This window comes from Amphibalanus amphitrite, unplaced genomic scaffold, assembly GCF_019059575.1.
Source record: "Amphibalanus amphitrite isolate SeventyFive unplaced genomic scaffold, NRLGWU_Aamphi_draft 000820F_arrow, whole genome shotgun sequence".
Classification (NCBI taxonomy): domain Eukaryota; kingdom Metazoa; phylum Arthropoda; class Thecostraca; order Balanomorpha; family Balanidae; genus Amphibalanus; species Amphibalanus amphitrite.
The window spans coordinates 36,401-61,543 of NW_024882314.1; the positions used below are offsets into that span (position 1 = coordinate 36,401).

At 52.4% G+C, this 25,143-nt stretch overlaps 1 protein-coding gene across 1 annotated transcript; it reads left to right on the forward strand.

Moving 5' to 3' along the window:
• The first annotated feature begins 1,725 nt into the window (after positions 1–1,725).
• On the forward strand, positions 1,726–24,828 carry LOC122366618. Its single transcript, XM_043339075.1, has 3 exons — positions 1,726–2,152; positions 18,495–18,942; positions 23,061–24,828. Exons 2-3 carry the CDS (start codon positions 18,646–18,648, stop codon positions 23,574–23,576), a joined length of 813 nt encoding a protein of 270 aa, XP_043195010.1. The 5' UTR covers positions 1,726–2,152; positions 18,495–18,645; the 3' UTR covers positions 23,577–24,828.
• The last annotated feature ends 315 nt before the right edge of the window (positions 24,829–25,143 follow it).

Here is a 25,143-nt window from a genome sequence, read left to right on the forward strand (position 1 = left end):
TGACGGGAGCTGGCGCCAAGTGGCGTCCGGTAGGTTTTTTAGTTCCGCAGTGCAGCATTCGTAAGACGAATGGTCCTTTGTTGTCCTTTCAAGGTACGGGCTTGGCCTGCACTCCGAGGGCGGTACTGCATGTGCTCAAACTTACGCAAGCGGTTGTCGTTGAAGGGGTTTCGAAACTTGAAAGCCGGCGTACAGGGGCGCGGGAACTACTTTCCGACTGGGGGGGGGGGGGGGCACACCATAATAGAGATCAACCTAGGGTACCCCCCAAATCTAGTTTTCTCACCGGTTTTAGGCCACTTATTTTTCACCCACTCGGCTTTTTCAACAAAAAAAGAAAACATTTGCAAAAAGTGTGGTATTCCGTCTCAAAGCTGTGGGGGCACCGCCCCCACGGCCCCAGAGTTGGGGGGGGGGCAAGCTGCCCCCACTGCCCCCCCGGCTCCCGCGCCTATGCCGGCGTAAGCCAGGTGACTGCTACAACAACAATGTAAAATGTCTGCCCTGCTCTTAAAGCTGTCGGCGCTTCAAGCTTCAAGAAGCAAGTGCCATTATTCAAAGTGGAAATGAGCTTCTGTAATATTCTACGTCCCATATGCAAATGTTTATATTCTGTGTTGAGTAATATTGGATTTTAAGACAGCACGTTTGGTTGTGCCTCGCACACCCAATGCAAGAATTGGTCCATGAAAGCCCATGAAGAGCCTTCATGAGCCATGATTCTAACTTTTTCATGACTCGGCGCTACGCGAGTCATTTTATCTTATTTTAAACATATCGCATAGGTCATTTATGCTCTGCGGGAGAGCAGATCGTGACCACTACGAATGTCTGTGAATCATCACACGCCAAAATGCCGCATATAGTGAAAGGCCCCTCTCATGCTGGTCCCTTTCCTCACCGTTCACTTTGGCGATGTCAGTGTCGAGTCATATATGTAGACGCCTTTGATGCTGGTCCGCTCCACTGGGTGTGAAATTTGATCCCATCTCGGCCAGTCAGTCACGTTCCAATAGTTCGGCTGACACTCGGATGGAAATAATAATCATATTTCGAGGATCATTTCAAAAGATCATTAGACGTCACACATCACAGCCGTATAACGGCACTTCAATAGCCTTCGAATTATTACTGGAAGGATGGTCCCGACATGATAGAGCGATTGTCAGTGAAACTCTCACGGGACTGTTGGTTCTAGGAAAAATCCCAATAAAACAATTATCTTCATGTGAACTAGCGCTGTCGCGTTGATTCAGGCATGTGCTTTGGATCAGTCTCAGAAAGTCATTTTCCAATTATAATGATGAATCAAGTGCTAATCGATTCAACGACAGCATATTCTCTTCAGTCTTCAATGCTTCATGAGCCGGACTACAGGTTCACGGCCGTCTATTTGAGACAAACGTGTCACGGTGAGACACATTTATGTTTGTCGCACAGGCCACACAGCGGTCTGCGCTTATATACATAGCAATATGTCATTGCCCCCATTTCACTTTGCGATCTGCCATCGAGTGTCGATCGACTGCGTAGAGCGAACTGCGACAGCCGTCAGTCTGGAGCAGGAAATGTGAACAAAGATGAAATTATGTGGCTTGGAGGATATAGAGAGGAAGAATACCTAATTGCGAGCCAGCTATAAGGCAATGATTTTTTTGCCATCGGTGTTTCCATTCGGAGTTATAGCAAACTGCACGGTGACTATAAATATCGATTGCAAATATCGATGGCAAATTGTTCTTTTCCGCCATCGAACTAACGACTAACAAGTTAGGGCATTTTCAGGGGAGCTGATCGCACTTTTAACTGGAACTAAACCGTGTATTTGAAGCTATCGTCTCAGTCAATTTCCCAGTTATGACGATTGCAGAAGATGGGGCGCCCCGTTTAGCCACTGACGGCTCCGCGAATGTCCCGGCTCTAGTGCTCCATTCTGACGGTAGATGGCAGTGCTATCGCCGGCGCTGCGGCGCGAGCAACCGCGAGGCCGCGAACTCAGTGTTCCGTCATCGTTGTCCGTGGGTTGTGCTGTGGCTGGTCGAGAGGCCGAGGGCCGGCGATTGAGCCGCCAGGAGAGCGACTGGGGAGAGGAGAGGAGCAGTCCTCTGCGCGTGGAGATCTGAAACAGAGGAGTCGAGTAGTCGTCTGAGAGGTAAGGGGGATGAGTATGTCAATGTGTGTGTTCTTTCACGTTGCATGTTGCATTTTGATAAATTGTTGGTAATGGTGTTATATGATTTTTTTCAGATTTCCGGAACGGTCTCAGTTGCTCTGTGCAATGCGATAAGGTCCAAGTAGTTTCCCTTAGCCTTAGCGCTATCGGCATCATTTATAAGATGTAGGGCAGGCATGTGATGCACTTCTTTCTAATTAATTAGGTCTGTTTATGGACCGTCTTTCTGATTGAACGAACATAATTGCATTTCGGTTTTAAACATTTTTCCTCACACCGTCACCTGACCGCCTGGTAAAAATACGACAGTCCGTCCTTGCTTTATGATGTTCCGCTTGTAAATATTACAATTTATTTAGAGCATTCTTTAGACGTTCTCGTCGACGTCCATGTAGAGGTCCATGTAGCGTCCATGCAGACTTCCAATGCCCATGTGTAGTGTAGTCTGTCCTAGACCAAAGAGGTCGGATGGAACATAAAAAATACCGACTCCGACATCCTAAAAAATGAATGCCCATCAGTTTTCTAGACGGGCGGTCAGAATGGGGGCTGGCTAAAAGCACTTATCGATTTCCGAGTGAATATTTCGTCCGTCCGACCATTTGTTAAAATGTGCACGGATTGCTTGCATTGTGTCAAAACTAAAGCCCTCAGTTCTGCATGACATCACATGTTGTCATGACACGTCTCCACACGATGAAGTGACATTTGCACACAGATTTTATCAACTGCCAGAACGTCCGGCTTTCGTATTAGCGGCCGGGAACTGAAGCAAACATTTATAACCGTTTTAGCTGTTCTATCGCGCAGTTAATGAGACAGGGTACGCTGCATTTGCAACTTGCGAGCTACGGGGTCATGGTAAGCTGCCACGAAGTTCGCTGCCGCTGCTGTATTTATCTGGAGGTCGGGTGGTCAGTCCGGGCATAGAGATCTTGCATACGAGTCAGGGCTGGCTCTCTTCGAGTCTTCAGTATTTATGGTATGGACACGATGGCAGTTATCCAGTATCCCTCTCAGAGCCAATGTATATCATGCTGATGCTACCATTTTTTCATGCTGTTTACCAGTATTTGTGCCTTCTTACCAACAATACTAGAAGTTGCACAATGCACAGTGCACACGCTGTGCGGCAGTGGAACCCATGTGGGAGGCCACCACACCGTGTGGTATAGCGCGCGTGCAGCCGTAAATGACGGGGTTTGTTGCGGCTTCTCCACTCACGGGCTACCTTTCTAGCTGCCCATCAGTTGGTCGGAATTGGACGCCATGCTCTCACGGTTTCGTTTTCACGTCATTGACGGAAACTTGAGGCCCGGGACGGACATGCCTTTTGGTGAAATTCAACCAAACGGATGGATTGTGACACTACACATGGAAAGGTATACGCCCACGGCCCGGGTATTGTTCTTACTTCTTACATTTGCTTGATTTCTATCTCCAAATGATGATGTTTTTCTAATCCGCTCGCTGAGCTCAACATTTTTATGTTGGAATTTTTAAGCTGGAAAATTGCTTGAAACGAATGGCCCTGTTAACTGCCAACAGGAATGCATGTCTCTACGGAGATCAGGGGCGGTCGCAGACTTGGAGTTTGGGGGGGGGGGCAACTTGGCAAAGGGGCCCCTGCGCTGACCCGGGGGGCCCGGTGCTAGCTTAAAGGGGCCCACGGGCGTAGTGCACGGGTGCAGAAACCTAGGCCATGGCCGGTGAAGCGGGGGGGGGGGGGTAGGGAGCGGCACCCGAGCGGAAGCTCATTGAGAGCTTTGAGGGTGCACCATGTCGAAAAGGTACCGAAAAGCGCATTTTGAAGCATTGATTATGCCAATAATTCACGCAACTGTGAATGGACTACCGTAAAAGTAAAGCCGGCTAACCTTGTAATTTTCTTTGCAAAAAAAACTTTGCCTTTTTTTAAGATCATCGTGCTAAAACTTTTATCAGTGGCTCATCGGTATCTGTTCACACATGTGTTCCGACTTCCGTTTAATCTTTTTTTTTCACTTGAGCACAAATGCAACTTTTGAAGACCATTACAGTAGCAAATGCTTCGAAAGACCGATAGTGGGCAAAATATCCTAAATTTGTCGTGCTGCATGGAAAGTAGTGTTGCTGAGGAAAGGGGGTTTTGTTCCAGATTATTGTGGATGCAGAATACATTGTCTGCACTCACTGCAGAATTATTGTTGGTGCAACTGCGCCCACTGCACCCATGGTTCCTACACTTATGGGCCCATCGATAGCGCTTCGGCGATACCTATCGCCTAGAGGCTGCAATGGGGCCCTTAGAGTACGGTGTCAGACCCCCAGAGGCCGGCGTTGGACCCAAGGGTCAGCGAAGGGCCTCAAAGGCCCCAGGTAGGGCCCCAGAGGCTGATGTGGGCCTTCATAAGCAAGTGCGTGACGCCCAAAGGTAAGGCTTGAGCCCCCCAGAGAACATAATAGGGCCATCAGTGGCCGGTGTAGAGACCTCATAGGCCAGTTTGCGGGCCCCTCAGAGGCTAGTGTGGGGCCTCAGGTGTCGCTATGAGGCACTTAAAGACCGGTATGGGTCCTCAGAAGCCGGCATCGATCCTTCAGAAGCCAGTACGGGGCCCTCAGAGGCACATAAGGGCAGTTTCGGTCCCAGAGACAGAAATGGGACCATCAGAGGCCGGTGTGGGTCGTGGGACCTTTAGAGGCTGGTTTGGGCTCTTAGGGGCCAGTTTAGAGCTCTCAGAGACCAGTACAGGGCCTGCAAAGGGCAGTTTGAGACCATCAGAGACCGAATTGGGCACTCAGAGGCTAATATAGGTCCTTACAGGCCAGCATGGAGCCCTCAGAGGTTAGGGTGGGGCCCTAAAAGACCGACATGGGCCGGCGTTGGACCCCAGAGGCCAGAAGAGGGCCCTCAAAGGCCAAGATGGGCCATCAGACTAAGCCGATGCGGGCCCTTAGAGGCCGGCATCAGGTCTTCAGAAGCCCGTGCGGGGCCCTCAGAGGCTAAGGTGGGTCCTTACAGGCCAGCACGGGCCCTCAGAGGTCAGTGTGGGGCCCTAAAAACCGGCATGGGCCGGCGTTGGACCCCAGAGGCCAACAGAAGGCCCTCAAAGGCCAAGATGGGCCCGCAGAAGCCGATGCTGACCCTTAGAGGCCGGCATCGGGTCTTCAGAATCCAGTGTGGGCCCATAGAGGCTAATGTGTATCCTTACAGGCCAGCATGGGGCCCTCAAAGATAAGAATGGGACCCTAAAAGACTGGCATTGGCCGGCGTTGGACCCCAGAGGCCTGCAGAGGGCACTCAAAGGCCAAGATGGGCCTTCAGAGGCCGATGCGGACCCTTAGAGGCCGGCATCGTGTCTTCAGAATCCAGTGTGGGGCCCATAGAGGCTAATGTGTAACCTTACAGGCCAGCATGGGCCCTCAGAGGTCAGTGTGGGGCCCTAAAAGACCGGCATGGGCCGGCGTTGGACCCCAGAGGCCAGCGGAGGGCCCTCAAAGGCCAAGATGGGCCCTCAGACGCCGATGCGGGCCCTGAGCGGCCGGCATTGGGTCATCAGAATCCAGTGCGGGGGGCCCTTAGAGGCTAATGTGGGTCCTTACAGGCCAGCATGGGCCCTTAGAGGTCAGTGTGGGGCCCTAAAAGGCCGGTATGGGCCGGCGTTGGACCCCAGAGACCCGCGGAGGGCCCTCAAAGGCCAAGATGGGCCCCCAGAGGCCGATGCTGGCTCGACATCGGGTCTTCAGAATCCAGTGCGGGGCCCTCAGAGACACTTAAAGGCTAGTCTTGGGACTCGAGAGACAGAAATGAGGCCACCAGAGGCCGGTGTGAGGCTCTCAGACGCCGGTTGGGCCCCTGAGGCCGGTTTAGGGGCCCTCAAAGGCCAGTGGAGGGCCCTCAGAGGTCAATACGGGTCCTCAGCGGTCAATGTGGACGCTTGACCGCCACTGAAGGGCCCTCAGAGGTCAGTGTAGGACCCTCAAAGACTGGTATGGGAGCTGTTAATAGCTGGCGTGGGTTTCTCGAGCCTCGTGACAATCGAATACCGGCCAGGGCCCCATACGGCCATGGGGGCCCATCGGTTGTTTGGGGGGGGGGGGGGCCAAATGATATGATGGCCCCCCCTGATTTGCCTTTGGGGGGGGCCATGGCCCTGATGGCCCCCCCCCCCCCCCTGCGACCGCCACTGACGGAGATGGCCTCATATCCGCTTTTGTCATGTCAGCTTTGTGTCGTCTGGCTTTCAAGGGCAAATGAGATGATCCTAAAAAGCCCCACTGTCGCATTTAATGCCCGGATTACGTCAAATGTCATCTCCAAACTGAGGCCAAACGGCCTGTTTCGACGCGGAAACAGGTGCGGAATGTGCGAGGACGGACCTGTCTGCCTCTCGTTTGGTTCGGTATGGTGCGGTTCAAGACTAGACCCAGCCGTCACCCGTCGGTCGGTCGGACCGGTGTTTACTGTGGACCTGACGCGGACCATGGCCAGGCCATCCGACCGACTCCTGGCCACGAACCAGATCGGTCTGAAGATCTCCCGGGGCGGCGGCCAGGCACCCTGCCGAGAGAAAACTGTGCACCCGCTGGGTGCCCGGATAAAGCAGAACACCCCGCCAGGAGCTGCCTGTGTGGGGTGCTTCCTCTCATTAAACGTTTTTAGACGGCAGCTATCGTGCTATAGCTGGACTTATGAGGCAACAGGAAGGGAGGTTCAATGCTCAATGCTCATTGCTCATCCCTTTCTTTTACCACATAGGTCTGAAGCATGCATGCAATGTAATGTAATTTTAGACTACTTGGGATGCTGTAAATATCCACATACCTTCGTTTTTGTTACGCTAATACCCCGGATCCCATGATACCTCCTCCACCGTTTGTTGTTACAGCGCCGGTACCCATAACCATAATTTAGTTCGAGCCACCTCCGGCCTGGGCTGCTTCCTCGCCCGGACAGGTTGTTGTGATACTACACGAGACGGGGTGCTGCGCCGATACACCCGCGCGTACCACGCCGCACCCCACTGGGTGCTGTGACCCGCCGGGTGATGAGGCTCACCCCAGCTGACGCCTCTCGACCGGGCGGCAAATTCCCAATCATGCTACACGCTACGCACCTCCAGCGCTGACTGGCTGGTTTTCGCGGGAGATGACGTCATAACCTGACGCCCACGCTCATTGGCCTGGGGGTTATGTGACGTCACATCCATCAGCCAATAGTCAGACGAGGTGGGGATCTATTCGCTAGTTCAGATACAGGTTAAGGAAAGTCTATGACGACAATATACGAGTCTATGCACGAATCACACGCGGACCTAAGGCGCGAATTCAAGGGCCTATTGCTATTACCAGGGCATATCGGCCTTGATTGATGGCCTTGGCCGAGTGCGCTGGACAGGGCTGCGGAGTCAATGGATTTTAGGCGACTCTGACTCCGACTCCGACTCAGACTTTCAAAAACCAACTCCGACCCCGACTCCGACTCCGCGCAGAACTGTCGACTCCGACCGACTCCAACTCCCGACTCCGACTCCGCAGCACTGCCAGGACTGCGGAGTCGATTGATTTTCGGTGACTCCAACTCCGACTCCAGATCCGGTTTCCAAAATCGACTCCGACTCCGACTCGACTCCGGGCAGATCTGTCGACTCCGACCGACTCCGACTCCGACTCCGACTCCGACTCCGACTCCGACTCCGCAGCCCTGGCGCTAGATGTTGGATTTGAAGGCCGTGTTGGTGTTACACCTATTAGACTGTAATTTGTGTTGGATTTGTGGGTGGTGTTGTTTCTGTACCTACCTGTGGTGCAAGATGGAAAAGGATGTGTTTTTTTTTCTCGGAAAAATTTGAATCTTCAGGCTTTTCAAACATCGAATCGACGTGAACTGCAAAGATAATACCTCAACCTTGACTTTGAGATATAGGACGTCAAAACCCGAGAAGAGTTCAGAAACTGGCTTGAAATTTACTGTTCTTCTACCTCAACTACTCTGAACAGCTTCAGACTACTAGCAAGTGGCGATGGGCACAGGAATCTGTTCCACCAAGCCACAACTCTAAACCCTCGCACGAGCAGCCAGCACATTTCGTTTACCATAATGCTGCATGACGCAACAGCCTCAGGTTCTTTCGCCGCAACTTCTGCGTCGGATATACCCGATAAATCGTTCGCAGTGTAGTTGACTATTAAAGGCATCAGAGCAGTGGTCTTCGAGCCCTCCCATCGGCCGTGCACATCTCGGAACCCGCTCCCATCGGCCGTGCAGATCTCTCTGAGCCGCCTACCCCCGGCACCTCCAGAGCCGAGCGGGCCCCCATGCGCATGCCCCGGACGCGAGTGACGACACCATGACGTCACCCGCCCGGGCTGTGCGTAGCGTGTAGCACTATTGGGAATTTGCGACCGGGCGAGGGTGATTAGCCGGGTGATGTATCGCCGGCGTCTGGCCGTCCAGCGGGCGCTTCTCGGGACACCCCGCTGCCTGGCGTTTGTCCCTTCTGGCTAAATCGCCTGCTGTCCCCCAGACAGTCTATCCCTCTAGTTCGGTCCCTCCAGTCGTCTAGCAACAGTCAGCTTGGACGGGTGGAGGGTTGAAAGGGGCACGTGGTGGGAGAGACACGTGAACCCGAGCAAGGTCGACACTCGCTCGGCTGACACAGGCCGTTTGTTAGTGTCACTCGTACCGCCTGTGCCTCCCATCACGTGCTGCTGGACCGAGCCTGCACTGAATGCATCGTGCAGAGATCAGTGGGTGGTGGACGCCCTACCCCTACCGCTTCTGCTGGATATATCCGGGTGTAGCACGGTATATGATGCGGTTACGCCCTCGCAAAGCCGTGGTTTTAGACCCGCTAAGGAGTTTATGGTTGCATATGTGATGCATGGACTTTGTGTAAAAGAAGTCACGGAAGCATGAATGCTTGTTTAGCTCGTGATTTTTCGGTTGCGATATTACAACGAATGTTCTCTGGAAACACAAGTCAACGTTTCACAATGTTTTATGTTACAAATTGGATGCTTGCATAAAGTTTTATCCCTGGAATTTTGTGCATCTCCCTGCCCGCATTGTATAACATCTGCAGAGCTCTATTTGTGGAGCAGGTGTCCGTCTGTCTAGCTCTCCGCCCACCTTCATGAATTCCAGCCTCATAGTTCCATGTGGAGCAGGTGTTGCTGTCTAGTTCGCCGTGCGACCAGCTGGTCCGGTCACCTGGGACGGCCTCCATACCTCTGTGGCCGCTGTGGCGTGCCTCGGCGCCTGTGGGAGGCGCCGCCGGTCAGACTCAGGCTCTGGAATTCGCCGACCGGCGGCTAACGGTGCCACCCGAGACACCGGCCCGACGGCTGACCGCGGCTGCGGCTTCTATGGTAGAGGACATTGGCGGCGGCTGCTGCAGCGCGAACTGCAGTGTCGTGAGGTTTGTAAGTCTAAGTGCGGATCGGTGATACCGAGCTTTACGTGTCTGCTCAAACACATGCGGGTTCAGGGCGCGGGAACCTCTGCTATGGGCGCAAGGAGCTACACGTTGAGCTATGTTGAGGATGTCGAGATGGCGTTTTTAGGGCGTGGGGGCGTCACAAAGGACAGAGGACAAAAGCAATGGGACGTTTTCCCCGTGAAACAGCTGCCTGGGGCGCAAGGACGGATGCTTTGGCCTTTGGGCGTTTGTGTGAGGCGCTGGGACAAGCTTTGGTAATTGGCGTGTTTTCGCTAGCGGCCGAGTGGCGGGTGCTTTGGCCGTGACAAGTGGAGCGTGGATCCTCCGGCGGTGACACAGTTATTTATTAACAGGATCCAGGTGTGCTCCAAAGCCTGCACCTGTTTCTTCGGGATTAGAGCGTCGCTGCTGTTTATGTCACATCTTAGACCTTGGCTTTGGTGACATAATTTATTAAGCTTCTAGCAGATGATACCTACATTCGACGTGTCTAGACGGAGCCCTCGTTCTTCGCAGTTGCCTTTGAACCCACGCCTTTTAGATACGAGAGAATGCGCCCCGCCCCCATTGCGTCGGTCGCGCCGATCTTGCTACACGCCCGCCAGCCCGTGTCATTGACTGCGTCATGGTCGCTCAGGGTGGGTCGCCTGGTGTCGGAGGGTCACCCGCTCTCTCCCACGACCTAACTGTGTTGCAACACTCAATAGTGTGTGCAGGACTTACACTTGCAAAAACTTAGCTGAGAGCCACTCGGGAGCCATAAGTTGGCCCGATGATTCGTTATGTGAACTACAAGATAGTTGTTAAACGGTCATTTATTTTGTCAAGTTATAATTAAGGGTGTGCGATGAAGTGTGAGTGTTGAGAAAATTCGACTGAGACGCGACGCGAGCTTGACCTGGCCTTTGACCTCGCGAATTGCACCAGTTAGGTCATAAGGCCTGTGATGGAGCGACAGGATCCAGTGAATGAGTGCGTGTAATCATTGTGGGAACTGCGAGTGATGGTTCTTTTAATGAGAATTTCAGTAATGATGGTTTGTAGGTACGGCTTCTTCTAATCATCGCTTCCGTCCCCAAATGGACAATTTGATCACCTTCCCGCGAAACAATAGGTACCGCACTGTCGCTTTTAATTCTGATACATAGCATACACGAAATGTTTGCCATCAATCCACTGTTCTTTCTAAACAAGTCTGTCTTGATAAATCTCCCGCAAAACTCTTTAGGGCTGTGCCGTCCCGCAATTTCAATTCATGTCCTCATTACGCCCCCCGTGTTTTGAATAAAACTCCCGCCGTCTTTCCGGCTGCGGGCGGAGCGGCAGCTGTCTGCCAGCGTCGTCCCAGGTGGACCGGCGCAGTGAACCGTGGTGGCGGCGTTCCCCACACCGCCGCCACCGCCGCCTCAACCGCCGCCGCCGCCGCCATCGCCGCTTCCGCCGCCCGCACCGCCCGCCGCCGCGACCGCCAGCCAGCCGCCGCGCGGTCGCCTGGGGTGCTGTGACGTCACGCTCTGACGTCACGACCTCAGCGGGCGGGCCGGTGACTGCGCGTCTGTGTGTGTGTCTGTGTGTCTTGGACGGCACGGTGGACCTGGTTGTTTGTCCCACCCGCGTGTGGCCTGCGGCCTGTCCCGATTTGCTGAGTCGCAGTAGCGTGTCGCCGTCTCGTCAGCTCTGCCCCGAGATGGGCCGCTGGGAACGGGTGTGGGCGGGGGCGGGGGCGAGGTGGCTGGGTTGACCTGTCTGCGCAGTAGGACGCACCACGGAGCAGATGACCCGGGTGATTCAGGGCGGTGATGCTGGTGATGATGTAGTTTCAGGAAATCCCATCTCATCTGGACCCAACCGCATATTTATTTACAGATTTAGCTCTACAAAAACACCTGACGCAGTCCAAAAGTTCCCGGGATAAGTATACGCCTCTTGCACGAAATGCATAGATTGTGACCTAAAAAGAAGGGTTTGTGGCTGAATGCACTCATTTGAGCGGAACTAAACTTGTCTGACCGTCATAAGGTTCGAACCGGAATCGGACAATCTGCTTCTCTGGCGCCAGTTATAATGAATGCAGTTGGAATATCTAATCCCTTCTTCTAAAAACCTGAATTAACCGTATTAATTTGGCTGAATATAGTGCGCTAATTCGATGAAAAGAAATTTAACTGCTGTTCAAGTTAGCATTCCAATAAACCGCAAACCGCGAAACTTCGAAAGGCATTGGAATGCGGAATTAAAAATTCGTGGTTGTTTTAGATTTTAGCGAAGCCACGTCGCCACAAGCTGTGCGTTCGCGTTCATAGTTGTTCAAACAGAAAAAGTTCCGACCGAGCTGTGGCCGTCGAACCGGGTGGTGGGCTCGGGTTCAAGGCACTGACATCATGCATATTAATGTCAAACAGCTCTTGACGTTCTCGCCGCAGAGCGCATGTCTTCTCTCACGCCCCAGATATTCTCTGGCACTCGAGTCGCTTCGTGCACGTAGTGTTTTTGTGTCGGGAACGGGGCTTGAAGGTGTGTTGGCATCGCTTCAGCCAACACTAGACACAACTCATTTTGGCTCAGCTATTTCAGATTTCTTCTACTCACATTGCGAAGAAATGTGGGAGAGTCTACTGCCTGCCAATTGAGTGTTTGTATACGTCAGTGGGAATTTATATCCCCGTTACGGGTCATTGATTGTTAAAATATAGGCCACGGTTTCTGCGCGTCTCGTCGGACGAGAGCAGGTGCCTCTGAGGTCAGGCGGCGCCGGGGGGCATTTGCCCACCCAGCCTCCAACTCGCACGGTACACACGGCTGACGCTGCTGTTCTCTCAGCTGAAATCCAACCGCAGTGTATTCTACTGGCTAGGCTGGGTGAGTTGGACGCCTAAATGCCACCAGAATCCCGTCTGTGTTCGGTGCGGACCTCACCGGGGCCGGTTTGGGTGACCCGGTTCCGGGTTCTCGGCGCGGCGTCTCCCACCGCGCGCGGCTTTCTGATCCGAGCTCCGGTTTGGGTGTGATTCGGGCCACTCTGCCCTCGGGTTCCATCGACTCAGCGTGCGTGACAGCGTCTGATGAGCCGCAGCTGACAGCGGCTGACGGACGCCATCACAGAACCTTCCGCCGAATTAAAACACCCACTTTCTCCGTCGATAGGGGCAATGAAGCGGAAAACGACACGGTAAACGGGGAGAGGAAACACGCGCGAAATTGTCTGTGAGTGCTCTTCTTGCCGCAGGAGTCCAGAGAGGTTATTAAATATGATGACGTGTCCGAAAAGGATGTTTGCTCGGTTTGCAGCGAAAATGCCGGGTGGTATTAGGTGTCCCGTGCGGACACGTGCAGGCACGTGTCCGCGTTTCCCTGTGTCCGGTTCGTGTCCGTGCAAATATTTTCGCGTGGTCCTTGGCAATCTAAAAGATCCCCAACGAAAGGGCTGCAGACGGATTGGGCGTGTCGGTTGAATGTGTAAACAAGGACACGAGCCTAATATGGCAAATTCATACATGCACTACATTCACGGCACCTATTTATTTTTGTCGCAGGTGTTGAAAGAATTAAAATCGTACTGACCAAAGAACGTTTATTTCCATGTCACCAAACGGTTCATATGTTCTTCGCTAGTCAGGAGCCCTGTCTATCCATTCCAAACTGAATAACTTCATCAGTGCATTTAAAACTATTGATCTGCAACATCTTCGATCTGATTCTGCCTGCCTCTTTTCTAAGGGAAAAATCTTGAACCAGAGACTTCGTCAGGCTGATCGTGTGCTGTTTTGCGTCCTTAGCACACTAGGAATTGTTCTTATAGAAAAATCTGCCCGCGTACATACGGGCAGACAGAGGTGACTGTATGCCAATCTTGCGCATCTTTTATCGCAGATGGGTGCAAATGCATTGAATACAATGCGTCGGTGTCTTATTTTGCGCACTGCGCAGTCGGTACTGAACAGACGTTCCTTGCGTGATCGAAGGTCACATCAGACCCAGACAGCCTCTCATCAGTGCGTGGCCACGCCGCCGCTGCCAAGCCTTGATGGCGACCCTGAACGTTTATCGGCTGGTGGCACTAACGCGGATATCCCTGCCATTCATTTCCCCTTGCCAATTTCCTGCATCGTATGATCACATTTCCTGCGACTGTGATTTGTCACCTTCCTGTGGCTATGAGCCAGGCTGTCTGGCAGTGTCCTGTCTGATCCCGCTCAGTCTAGTTTCCGCCTGTCTGGTACTGGTTCTGTTCGGCACCATTATGTCTGGTCTGATCAGGTCTGGTTCTTCTTGTCTGGCGCTGTCCGGTCTGCCTGTCACCTTGATGTTACTCTCTCCTTGGCATCGGGGTAGGGTTAAATCTCCTCGTGGTTCGCGTGCTCAAGACGCCAGGTGCTGGCTGCCTCGTGACAGCTGGCGACCGGCCTGGTCAGCGGAGGTCCCTGGAATCTCCAGCTGCTAGCCGCACTACCCTCCCCCTCCACCCCCGCCTGAACCCCCCCCCCTCCCCGTCTGAACCCCCCCCCCCCCTCGACCCGCGCCTGGTCGGGATCGGCGGCGACGGCAGCGGCTGTTAGTGCTGGTGACCCACGTGACCTCGGGTTATCGGGTCAAACAGGCCTCCACTGCCGGCATTGAGAAACGATCGATGTGGGGCTGCTGTTCCTAAGCTGGTTGACCTCGACGAACCCCCATCGCTGTCGCTATCAACAGAGCTGACGGAAGAGGTCAGCTTATAAATCCAGAGGTCATCCCAGAGGGGAGGTGGGAGCCCTCGCCGAAAGCGCTGCAGAGTTCATCGCTGGTGCAGGGCTCCAAGCTTACATGCCATCAGTTCAACCCACAGGACACGCAGTGAGCATGTATCAGACAGGCATACCGGTCAGGTGACGTGTATCCAAAGTGTGCAGGCACGGTATGGATCTGCCAAACCCATCATGTGAGCGTGTATTGACAGACGTCAATGGGGCGAACACTAGATTGACTGTGACAGAGGCTCGGCAGAAGACCGGTTTGCACGTCGTGTGGTGGTGATACCGGTCAGTTTGCACGGAAAAGGAGCGTCGACCTTCGCGGGACCGTCTGCCGGTGACCGCGTGACTATGGCGCTAGTGACGATGGCTATAGGTGACATGGTGGCTCATGAAGGACGAAGATGAGCAGCTGCTGATGACGTGGGCGGCAACCAGCTGTCAATCCAGCAACTGCGGTTACAGGTTCAGGCCAGCCACTGACCAGCTGCGGAGGATAGCCTCAGAGCAGCTGTGACTGACCGGTGGCCAGCTACGGCTAACCAGCTCGGCAGCTGTGACTGACAAATAACCAGCTGCGGCTGAGATTGAAACGATAGTTCAGACGAGACCTGCGGTAGGTGTAGTATTAATCTCATCCCTGCCGAGCCCACCTGCCTCCGACAATAGGCGTGTCTTCAGGCAGGTGAAGCTCAGAAAACCCGTTCGGCAGGTGGCTGTTTTCTCGAGGGCAGGTTTTATGACTGGAACTGGGTTCTCCACTTGTCTCGTATGCGTCTCGTGTAGCTCTGTAAGTGGAAAGTGGAGCTCTATCCGGGACTCCGACTGAGATGATGTATCTGATAATGTTTAGATTCGGAGTGGTGGCCTCCACTCTCGCCTGGAAACCATGATGGATTGTCGGAAGCCAGGGTCGGAGCGTGTGTGTTTGGGGCACACGTGGAGGCGCTCCTATGACCTCCATGGGCTTAAGTCTTTTCCGTTCGATGCAAATTATGATTCGACTTCATTCTATTGTAAAGCTTTCATACACGAGAATGCAGCTTTTGCAGGTATGGCTGCTAACTAGTTGACGCGTTCTTGATGCTTGCCGTCCTGAAAATTAATGGCATACGCGTTTCCTCCACGGTTAATTCATAATAAACACGATCATCATGTTTATCCAAACGGTCACGCACTGCAGCTGTTCTCCTAAGCTTAACTCTTGCAAATAAACGCATCTGCCTTCAGTAAGCTCGGTTAATCGCAGGATTTCTGTCTTCAGCTTGTGCAAGGTTGCAACAAATCTCGCCACCCCCATCATTCTTCGTTGGCGCTCGTGCTCCAAGCTGGCGAACATCTGCTCGCGATCATCGCGACAGATGACCTGCGCAGTGCGCAGCGCGTCTTTGTGCGTGCGGATCGCTTCGCCAGCCGGTGGATCTCTCGGGAGCCTGGCACGCGCCCATAAGTGCGCAACAAATCGCGCAACCAGTCGTGTGCGCAGTTGGCGTTACCCGCAACTGATCCACGCTCTGTGAGCGCATCGTGCCGCAGTGATTTATTTTACTGGATTTCAGCTCCGTTGGCATTATTCACGCCTGCATTCGCCCGCCTGCAGTTGAATGGTTATTTTGCGGAAATACGCAAATGAGACGGCTCTGTTCGCAAAATTCAATGCAGCGCGCGGAGCAGGCAATATCTCAACGATGCCGAATCCCAACCGTTTAGGACAAACAGTTTTGCTGCATAAAACTCGCGGGCGGCATGGAGATGCGACTCTTCCTCACTTTTTTGTTTTATTTTACATACATAGATCAGCAATGCAGATTTACTACAGAGGTGTTTCTTAAGAATGGGTTGGTGTGTTATCGCCTCTGATTTGGTTCTAAACGACTTTCATGCTCGTCAGATACATATCAGCTTTGCGTTTAACCTGTCATAAACTCGTAGCAAACACAATAGGCTATGTGGCGGTAAAATGCAGTATCGAGTCGTACAGTCGTACACCGTGTGATAGTGCGTTATAAAACCCTGCTGCATCGACCATGAATCACAAATAAGTACCCAATACTGTGAGAGGGAAATTGACCAACGAAACTGAAGCGAGAGATCAGGTCATATTGGATGGTCCGAGTGAACTACAGCTTTCATGCACGCAGGACCCGAATAACGGCGCTTGTAAGACAATCCGCCCGAGCATTGAAGAGCGATTTTGTTACGTCTTCTATCACCCACACCACAATCACGTTTTTAATTATCGTATTTTTATCCGTTCCCGAATCATTAGCCTTTGAAGTCGAATTTTATGCCGATCTTTTTCAACGTTAGATATATTGACATTTAGTGATATACATGCAAAATTGCAAACAACTGAGGATCGTTTATTTTTTGTTATTCATCATTATTTTCACGTATGATTTACTCAGTGAAATAACGTGCATGAGAGGTGCGGGCTGCATGTTTTAGGAACGCTTTAATCATGGACGGATTTGCCTGGACTCGCGTGTGGCACGAGTGGCTGACCTTTTCTGTGGGACGACCACTTCACTCACGTTATAGAGCGTGTCTCATAGTCGGGCTCTGAAATATGAATATCAAAGGCCTGATCCGCCGCGGGCTGCTTGATGAACCAGCGCCATGCAGACTGCAGAGTTCATTGCGATATATCATTCAACATCAAACATTATGATCTCCACAAAGGTTCGCAATGCTCCAGAAAATTTGAATTTTAACTGCGGATTTGTTTGCTCTGGTCATCATTTCACAATAAAATGCGCTTCATATATCATTGTGTAGCCTCTTTGGCCGTCGACCTCAGCTGTGACGGTTTGACAAAACCACCATACCGTTTTTCAATGGCTCGGCCAAACAGTTGTCGGAAAATCTGCAGGCTCACTGCACTGGAACGACGCGATTCGTTCAGACGGAGTGAGGTCGTCAGTCGATCCACAAATCGCCGTCATTTCTCATGGACACGGCTGTTGCAGGAGCGTCAAATAGGCTCTCATTTGCCAGGTCATGACTGGAATGTGTGGCGTTGTTATGATTCGAGACGGACTTACGCGGCGGAAATGGAGATGACACGCCAATCTCATCCGATTTATCTTCGACTCAGATTCGAGTGTATGTCTGGTTGCCTGCCGTTCATTGTGGCACCAACTGCTGAGACGTTTCTCATATAACAATGACGGAACCACACAACTTCAGGAGTACGTGCGTCGTAATCACTCCTCGCTTATCACGCCGGCGCTTTTGTGAGCTTAGCCACACGATAACGTGACCCGAATCCATTCAGCTATCCTGCCGGCGCTGTGGAGGGGCGCAATTCCAGCGCCTTGTGGACCCGACGGGTCGCTGGTTGTTGCACAGTGACTTGCTACGGCAAGTCATGAACGATTTATCATTGCATGCAACCCATGCACTTGGTGACAGGATTAGAGAGGTATGATTGTTATAGAGAGGCATGAATTCACGGTCAAGGACTGATAGAGTGTGATTATGAGCTAGACAGCTCGTTTTGATGAATTATATCTTTTCATATAGGTGTGGTGTGCTTCTAGTGTTGTATCCATGCGACTGTGCGGTGAAACAAAGCTTGTTCATAAATAAGTATGAGCAAAGTCCCGTTGTCTCCACACTTGACAAAGCTGGTCGATTCTAGACAAACATCGTCCCTTGTGTCGCGCGAGTTGAACGACCCTGACTTCTGACACGTTCAGGTGTCCGTGCTGTGTGGTTCAGGGGCCCTCCGCTGGCACGTGCTGGGCCGAGCCGATACCCGTAATGATTGGCCGCAAGTCGGCCTCATGCACGTTAGCGCTGACCTTAAGTCCATTGTTTCTGGGTGCATTGTTTGTTAGCAGCACGCCCTGATGCATAAACTGCCTTCATTGGAAGTGGAGGAGTCGGTAAAAACGCTGGGATTCAGCCAAACGGGAAGGCTGTTTCCTTTCGCAGTCTTTGAAGTCATTCACCTAGCAGAGTTTTATGGTTGTTCTTTGACTATCAAATGATGAATCCAGCTTTGTTTGTCGTCATGTTAAGTTTGTGAAGTGAACCTCAATGGGTAATAAAATCGATTCTATTGAAAGAGACAATAAAATCGATTGTATTAGAAAAGACAATGATCGGCACCAACGTGCTCGTCAGCTAGTGCACCAATAACAAACCTCTCTTTCTTTCTTGCAGAACTACTGAAGACCACCAAGTCAGCAGACTCGTAATCTTCGGCTGTTCGTGGACTCCACCCCTTATCCGGGACGGGTGAATCCCGTACCCTTCTTCAACCACATCTCTCCACTGTGGACAAACCTCACCCAGCCGAGTCCACGGATCCCCAATGAAGGCCTCCAAGAGTCGGAGCGAGGCGAGCCTGGCGCCAGCGCCGGCACAGTACGCCTCCACGCCACACCTCTTCGTCTTCCAGAGTAACGACGACGCGGCGGTGCTGCGTAAACCGGAGCCGATCTACCAGTCGGCGGCTGACATCAGGGCCGGGCGGCGCCTCTCGGCCGCGCAGACCATCTCGGAGAAGTACGACTCGTATCACAGTCTGGCCAGAGATGATGAGCCGCTAGCTGTTGATGAGGCGGACGTGGCGCAGATCGAGGCCTTCTTCGCAGGACATAAGACGCAGGTGGGTGGTGCTCAGTTTTGTGGTTTGATGCTCGGTTGTGGCTTCGGGATGCAAGAAAGATGAAAAAGGATATTTTTATCGTCATTAGTTTTTGGCGTGGTGATGATTCCCCAAGTCAGGTAATGTTGGAAGCTATATAGCACTAAATTTGTTCTAAAAAGTCAGCTTTGCATCCTAGATAAAAAGAGTTGAGCTCTAACAAGTGCACCTCTGATTTCTACCAAGACCGTAAGCTACCCAATCAGCACACGTATGTGATGACTGCGTTGATTAACGAACAAAAGTAGTCAATCGTTATTTATCGAAAGACTTCGTTATTTTTTTCTCAATTGGTAGACGACCATCTTGCGGACGTATCCGCGCATCTGATAAAACTAAAACGACTGGTCCCGGGTCCTGTATTTAGAACCGGTATTTTGATTTGCGATTGACATTATTGTAAAAATGCATTTCCCTTGCCCTTGAAAATGGATCACAATGCGGGCTTTCACTGAAAATGGGCTGTTATCACGACCACTCCGATCACAACAGCCGCGCTGCACCCTGAAGTTCGGAGTGACATTTAGCAGCCTGCTATCTTGTGAGAATGCAACTGCATTTGGCAGGGAAAACGCCCCTAGCGTATACGATAGGCATTCTTTGTGCAGGCCAGAAACGGGTTTACTGCTGTCGATGATTCAGATAACTCTAAAAGGTTTGCATGCTGTAGCTATTTGAGTTGAGGAAATTTTCGCGGCATCTGGGTATCAATGAACGAGGATCTAGATGACGGTATGTTTCCTTTATTTTTGGCTGTGCGTAGGCGCATACAAATGCCATTTCATGGACATCATGATATATCTTTGGTACGGTTGGCGTGGGACATATTTCCTTGGCTTGTCTGGGGATCAAATTAGATTCGATCTCAAGGATCTGATATATCAATTCAGTCGGTCTAGTTTATATCGCTGTTTTTTTAAAGCTCAGTTAGTGAGACTGATCAATGGGTATGGCGAACAATTCGACGTCGATAAAGATATCTACATAATATCTTGTCCGTTACAGTTACCTACACATGACTTTCTCGCAACGCACGACACCTATGTGCATCTACATAGACACTGAGTCTGCTGACTCAGAAACCGCAAGTTAGCCCATGTATCCGCGAAGTGCCCTGCAAAAGCGTTGTCCAAATAAACACAATTGCCGGAGCCCGGGCTCCCCATCGGCCACCCTTCCTCCGTCGGCCTCCTCTTACAAATCAACTTGACCCACATGTCTGGTTTGTCCCCCAGCTGGGTACCCTAGCCTGGTCAAGCATACATTACTGGGCATCATTTCCATGAATGACTGTGGCCTTTCGAGCATGGTCGGCACGCTGTGAGCGTGACTGACCAGTGACTTCCAGTGCTGCTCGGCTCTCCAATATGACCGATGGGTCGGCTCGATCTCCGCCGCACAGTGGCCTGAATGGCCTGATTCCAGGGCTGCGGAGTCGACGGATTTTCGGCGACTCCGACTCCGACTCCGACTCCGACTCCGGGCAGAATTGTCGACTCCGACCGACTCCAACTCCCGACTCCGACTCCGCAGACCTAGCAGGGCTGCGGAATCGACAGATTTTCGGTGACTCCGACTCCGACTCCGGCTCGGGTTTCTAAAATCGACTCCGACTCCGACTCCGACTCCGTTCACAACTGTCGACTCCGACCGACTCCGACTCCGACTCCGACTCCGACTCCGCAGCCCTGCCTGATTCGATGGGAAGGACAGTCGCGGGTGCGGCCACTCAAAGTCCAAGACGCCAGTGGCCTTGTCTTGTCCGGTCCGCTGGCCAAGCGTGCAGCTGCCGACGGTAGCCGCACGGCGGGGGACCCTGACCAGTGCTGGAGCGCCGCTGGAACGCATGGGAGTCATGGGTGGAAACTGAAACTGGACTGTGCTGGATATAAGCTAGAGTCAACAGGACGGAGACGTTATAGGGTGAATAATTCCGCTACATGGCGAATGCATAAGCGATCCTGAAGAAATCCCTCTCTCGTGCATTAGTCTAGGTTATCTTCGGGGAAAACCCAACCAATGCATGCAGCATCGCTTTGGTATTCCGGGTAGTCTCACCTACTACAATTACAACTGTACCATATAATTACACTAGCCACGAGTCCAGTCGAGATCTAACCGGATTGGGGCCGTTGGCCTACCGCGGCGCATACGGGAGGCCCTCAGCTCCGTAACTGGGCCGACTGAGGACCCCTGCCGAGCTGGGCGCAGCGCTGGGAAGGATGTGAGTTTTTGTGGCACGGCAGGGGTGGTCGGACAACGGCAAACACTCGCCACGCAGTGATGGCGCAGTTTTGGGTGTTTGGTCAACGCTCAAAAGACCGGAGAGATGCTACATTAAAACGGGATCCTTTTCACTTTTGTGACGATGCCAGACGTCGGAGTAAAAGGCGGTGAGCGCTATTTTCTGGAAAGGAGAACGAATTCGGTGCACTTTGGACTGGTGAACGGCTGATGAGAAACTCAGGTTCGAAGTTCCGGTTAGCAGTAAAAGCTCAGCTCAATTTAGCCAGGAACGTCATTTCGGAACCACTGCCTGGTTGAAGCCGGTACCACGGTTGAATGTGATGTGATTGAGAGATGCCATCACGTGGCTGCATGCGAGAAATATCACCCCAAGTCACATGTGACTGAAACTAAAATTTTGCCCATGCACCATGCAGAGTCGACGGGAATTCACATCACGCGTATTCCCAATGCATGACTCATTCTTGCGGAGACAGCCTGTTGACGCTTGCCGCTCAGTCCTGGCTGTATCTCGGAGAAACCATTTCATCACCGAGTTGAACGATCGCGTCGACACGTGATATAAACACTGGAACGATGCTGTACCACATTGCCAGACTGACGTGGCTCGAAGTGACCGAGCTTTCCAGTTCCACGCGCCGCGTGAGGTCGCCGGGTCAGGTCGTGGATAAAGGAGCGCGTGCGCATAGCGGAATCTTGTGTGCAATGACGCGTGTTTACTTTTTAGGTTGCCGTCTTCGCTGAAATGTCGCCAGTCCACCGTCCAGCGAGGGGTGGTATCGATTTGGCTATACGTTGACGGGTGGATAATGCCTGGCATAAATATGATTGATGCCTTCGGGAGTTAGTGCGCGGGAAAATGTAATAAATGGGCTTTTTAGGGAGTAATGTCTTTTTCAGAAACTATAGCTCCTCTGTTATAATAAGACGTCTCAAATTTCATCAACGAAATACAAAATATCAAAAATTATATGAATGAAAGGTCTAACACTACAGTATTTATTTGCGATAATTAATGAAATGTCCGCATATACCTACGGTAATCACGAACAATCACCAGCCGACCCTCTATCCGGAGTCGTCTCCCGTCGAGTGGGCCAAACAGTCAGCCGCCATGGGTCAGCCTCTGGTCGGTCCGATCTGTAAGCAGAAGCTGTTGACTGTATACCAGCCAGGATAACGACGAAACGACACACGTCATACCACTCACGACCTCACGGTACCAACCTAAACAAGCCCTGGGCTCGGCATGCGGTTCATGCACGCTGCACGGTGCACCAGGCCTGCACAGTCGGGTGCACGAACTCCCACGGCCAGGCTGGCTCTCTTTGCCGTCGGCACCGACTGTCAGACTTTCCGGGTGGCAGTGACCGCTGCCGTGCAGGGCGAAATGAACCGCCACTCATCGATCATTCCGTAAAGCCAATTGTGGAGTGGATAAGCGGTGTTTGAGTGCCATGAACGGCCGTGTTGGTGGCCTTATTGCTCATTGTGGGAGTTGGTTGGTGTTATTGGACGTTATTATATAAGTGCTCCATGAAAGCGGAGTGGGATTATGTACACGACTAACACGCATTATGCGGCATTACATGCGTCAATGTCCCGTAGAGGAAGGATCAGCGACCAACGAAACGTCAGACTGTCACTTATCTTTTGCTTAGCCTTCGAACTATCAACTTATGTGCTCTGGCAGCTTTCGCAGTTTGACAACCTCTGTCAACTGTAAATTAAGACTTATATTTACCACTCCTCTTTTGCTCGCTCCCTTCTCTAGTCATCTTCGCAGCTCTCCCCTCTTTACCAATCTGACCCCCTCTCTCTCTGCCCCACAGGTAATCGTTTGCCGAGCGCTGGCCAACATGTACCTCAGCTCCGAGTCTAACTCGTGGGAGCTCAAATACACCGGCATCCCTGCACTCGTAGTCGACTCTGGCAACACACGCAGCCGAGGACGACGGCAGGTTCAGCTCGTCCTCGCCGAGAAGGGCACCAGCTTCATGCTATGGCGTGACCTGGTGGACTCCATGTCCTCCTACTCATCTCCTGACCCCAGTTTCCACACGATGCACCTCTCCACCGATCGTCGACAGCGGGTTGGACTGAGCTTCGATGATGTGGAAGCCGCCAGAGCGTTTCAGACGCAGCTGACAGCCATCTGCGCCGAAGGAGACACGACTGCGACGACTCCGGCGCAGCGGAAACGGAGGAAGAAGGAGGGGCGGCCGGCGCGGCCACGTAAGGAGGACATCTCGCAGCCCTGCTGCTTCCAGCACGTGAACAGCGTGACTCTGAGGGACATGGATCGGTTCTATACGCTGCAGAGCCTCATCGGCAGCAGGGTCACGTGATCGGACACCCTCAGCGACCACCGGGTCACATGAATGGACCTGCACATCAGCAGTCCAGTCACGTGATTGCCGGAATTCATCAACGTCGGGTCATGTGATTCTAACTCGTGCCGGCAGCCCCGTCACGTGCTCACCGGGCCTCATCGTTTTCCGAGCCACGTGACTGAATATCTCGCATGGACACCGTGTCACGTGACCCTGGCCGGGTCATGTTCGGCCGTGCTGATGGCTGCTTTCCCCGGCGTGGCAGTGACCTGTGCGGTGTCTCCGGCCGGAACTGTGCTAGCCCGCGCCGGTGGCCCCCGGCACCGGGATGAGATTCATTTGTATTCAGCGTGCGAGTGTGTCTTGTCAGCACAAAGATCGCATAGGCGGTGGTCTTCGAGCTGCAAAGTGCCGAAAGAGGAATGGGTATGGGGCAGACGCTTGCACAAACAGGGTGATTTGGTGGGCGCCGCTGAAGAACAAAAGGCGAGCATTAAGTGTGTGTTTTATCGAGAATGGTGTGCGCAACAGCTGCTGTGACGTTTGAATGTGACGTGAGCTTGTGACGCGAGCCGTCACACTAGGAATCACACCAGGCAGCGTCACATAACGTGTGACTCTGTTTTGGTGACGACTCCGGCGCCTGATTTGCGATACAGCAGCGTAAAAAGTGAGCGTGCGATCCAATCTGATGTGTGTGATACCGTGTTTAAACCCGTGACAACGAGTCAGCGTGTGTGCTGTCGTGAGACCTTCGCGACTTTTGGTGTGTCATTCTCATTACCTGTACGACGCTGTGGTTCAAGCACGTATCAATCGTTGACCTTGGCCTGACCTGAGAGTTCTTATGTCCGAGTGGGTTGTGATCGCTCTCGGATGACCCCGAGGCGTGACCTTGTGACCTTTCGGTTCTTTGACGGGCCCGCTGGACACCGGCCTGATAAATGACCCTCACGACTGAACGGCCATTGTGCGACCGGCCTGGCTGCGTTCAAAGTCGCACCAGCCGGGTGAATGACCTCCCGGCCCGGTCCAGCTTGTGAGGGTGTGGGAAAGAAGTGAAATGTGTACTAGTCAAACAGCTGCTGGTGACCATCGGGTGGCTAAGGGTCGCAGCCGCAGCGAGGCAGATGCGAGGGTCGCCTGTGCTGAATATTCATAACCATGGTTGTTTATTGATACAGCTGTTTGCGGAAAACACAGTGTACGTTTGTGAATCGTTACATGCCACCAAGCTGGAGAATAAAGCCAGTGACAGTATGGAAAATATTTTCTTATTGGGGCTTGTGTTATTTAAAAAACGCCGTACTTAAGTGCCCACAATCCACATAGTTCTCAAGCGTATGGTTGCGTATTTTTTTCAACTGGGTGACTCGTACTTTGTAGTGAATATGCTATGGTCCATGGACGAGCTAGAGCTTCAAAAATAAGTCACCACATCATTTAGCTCATTCACTACATACACCCAAGCAGAGAGCCTATCAAAAAGTTGACTCGTCGCAGACAGTCACGGCGAAGCACGCTTTGCGATTTATTCAGCACACTACCTCCATGTGGGGCTTGTTTGAATAAACGAAACGTC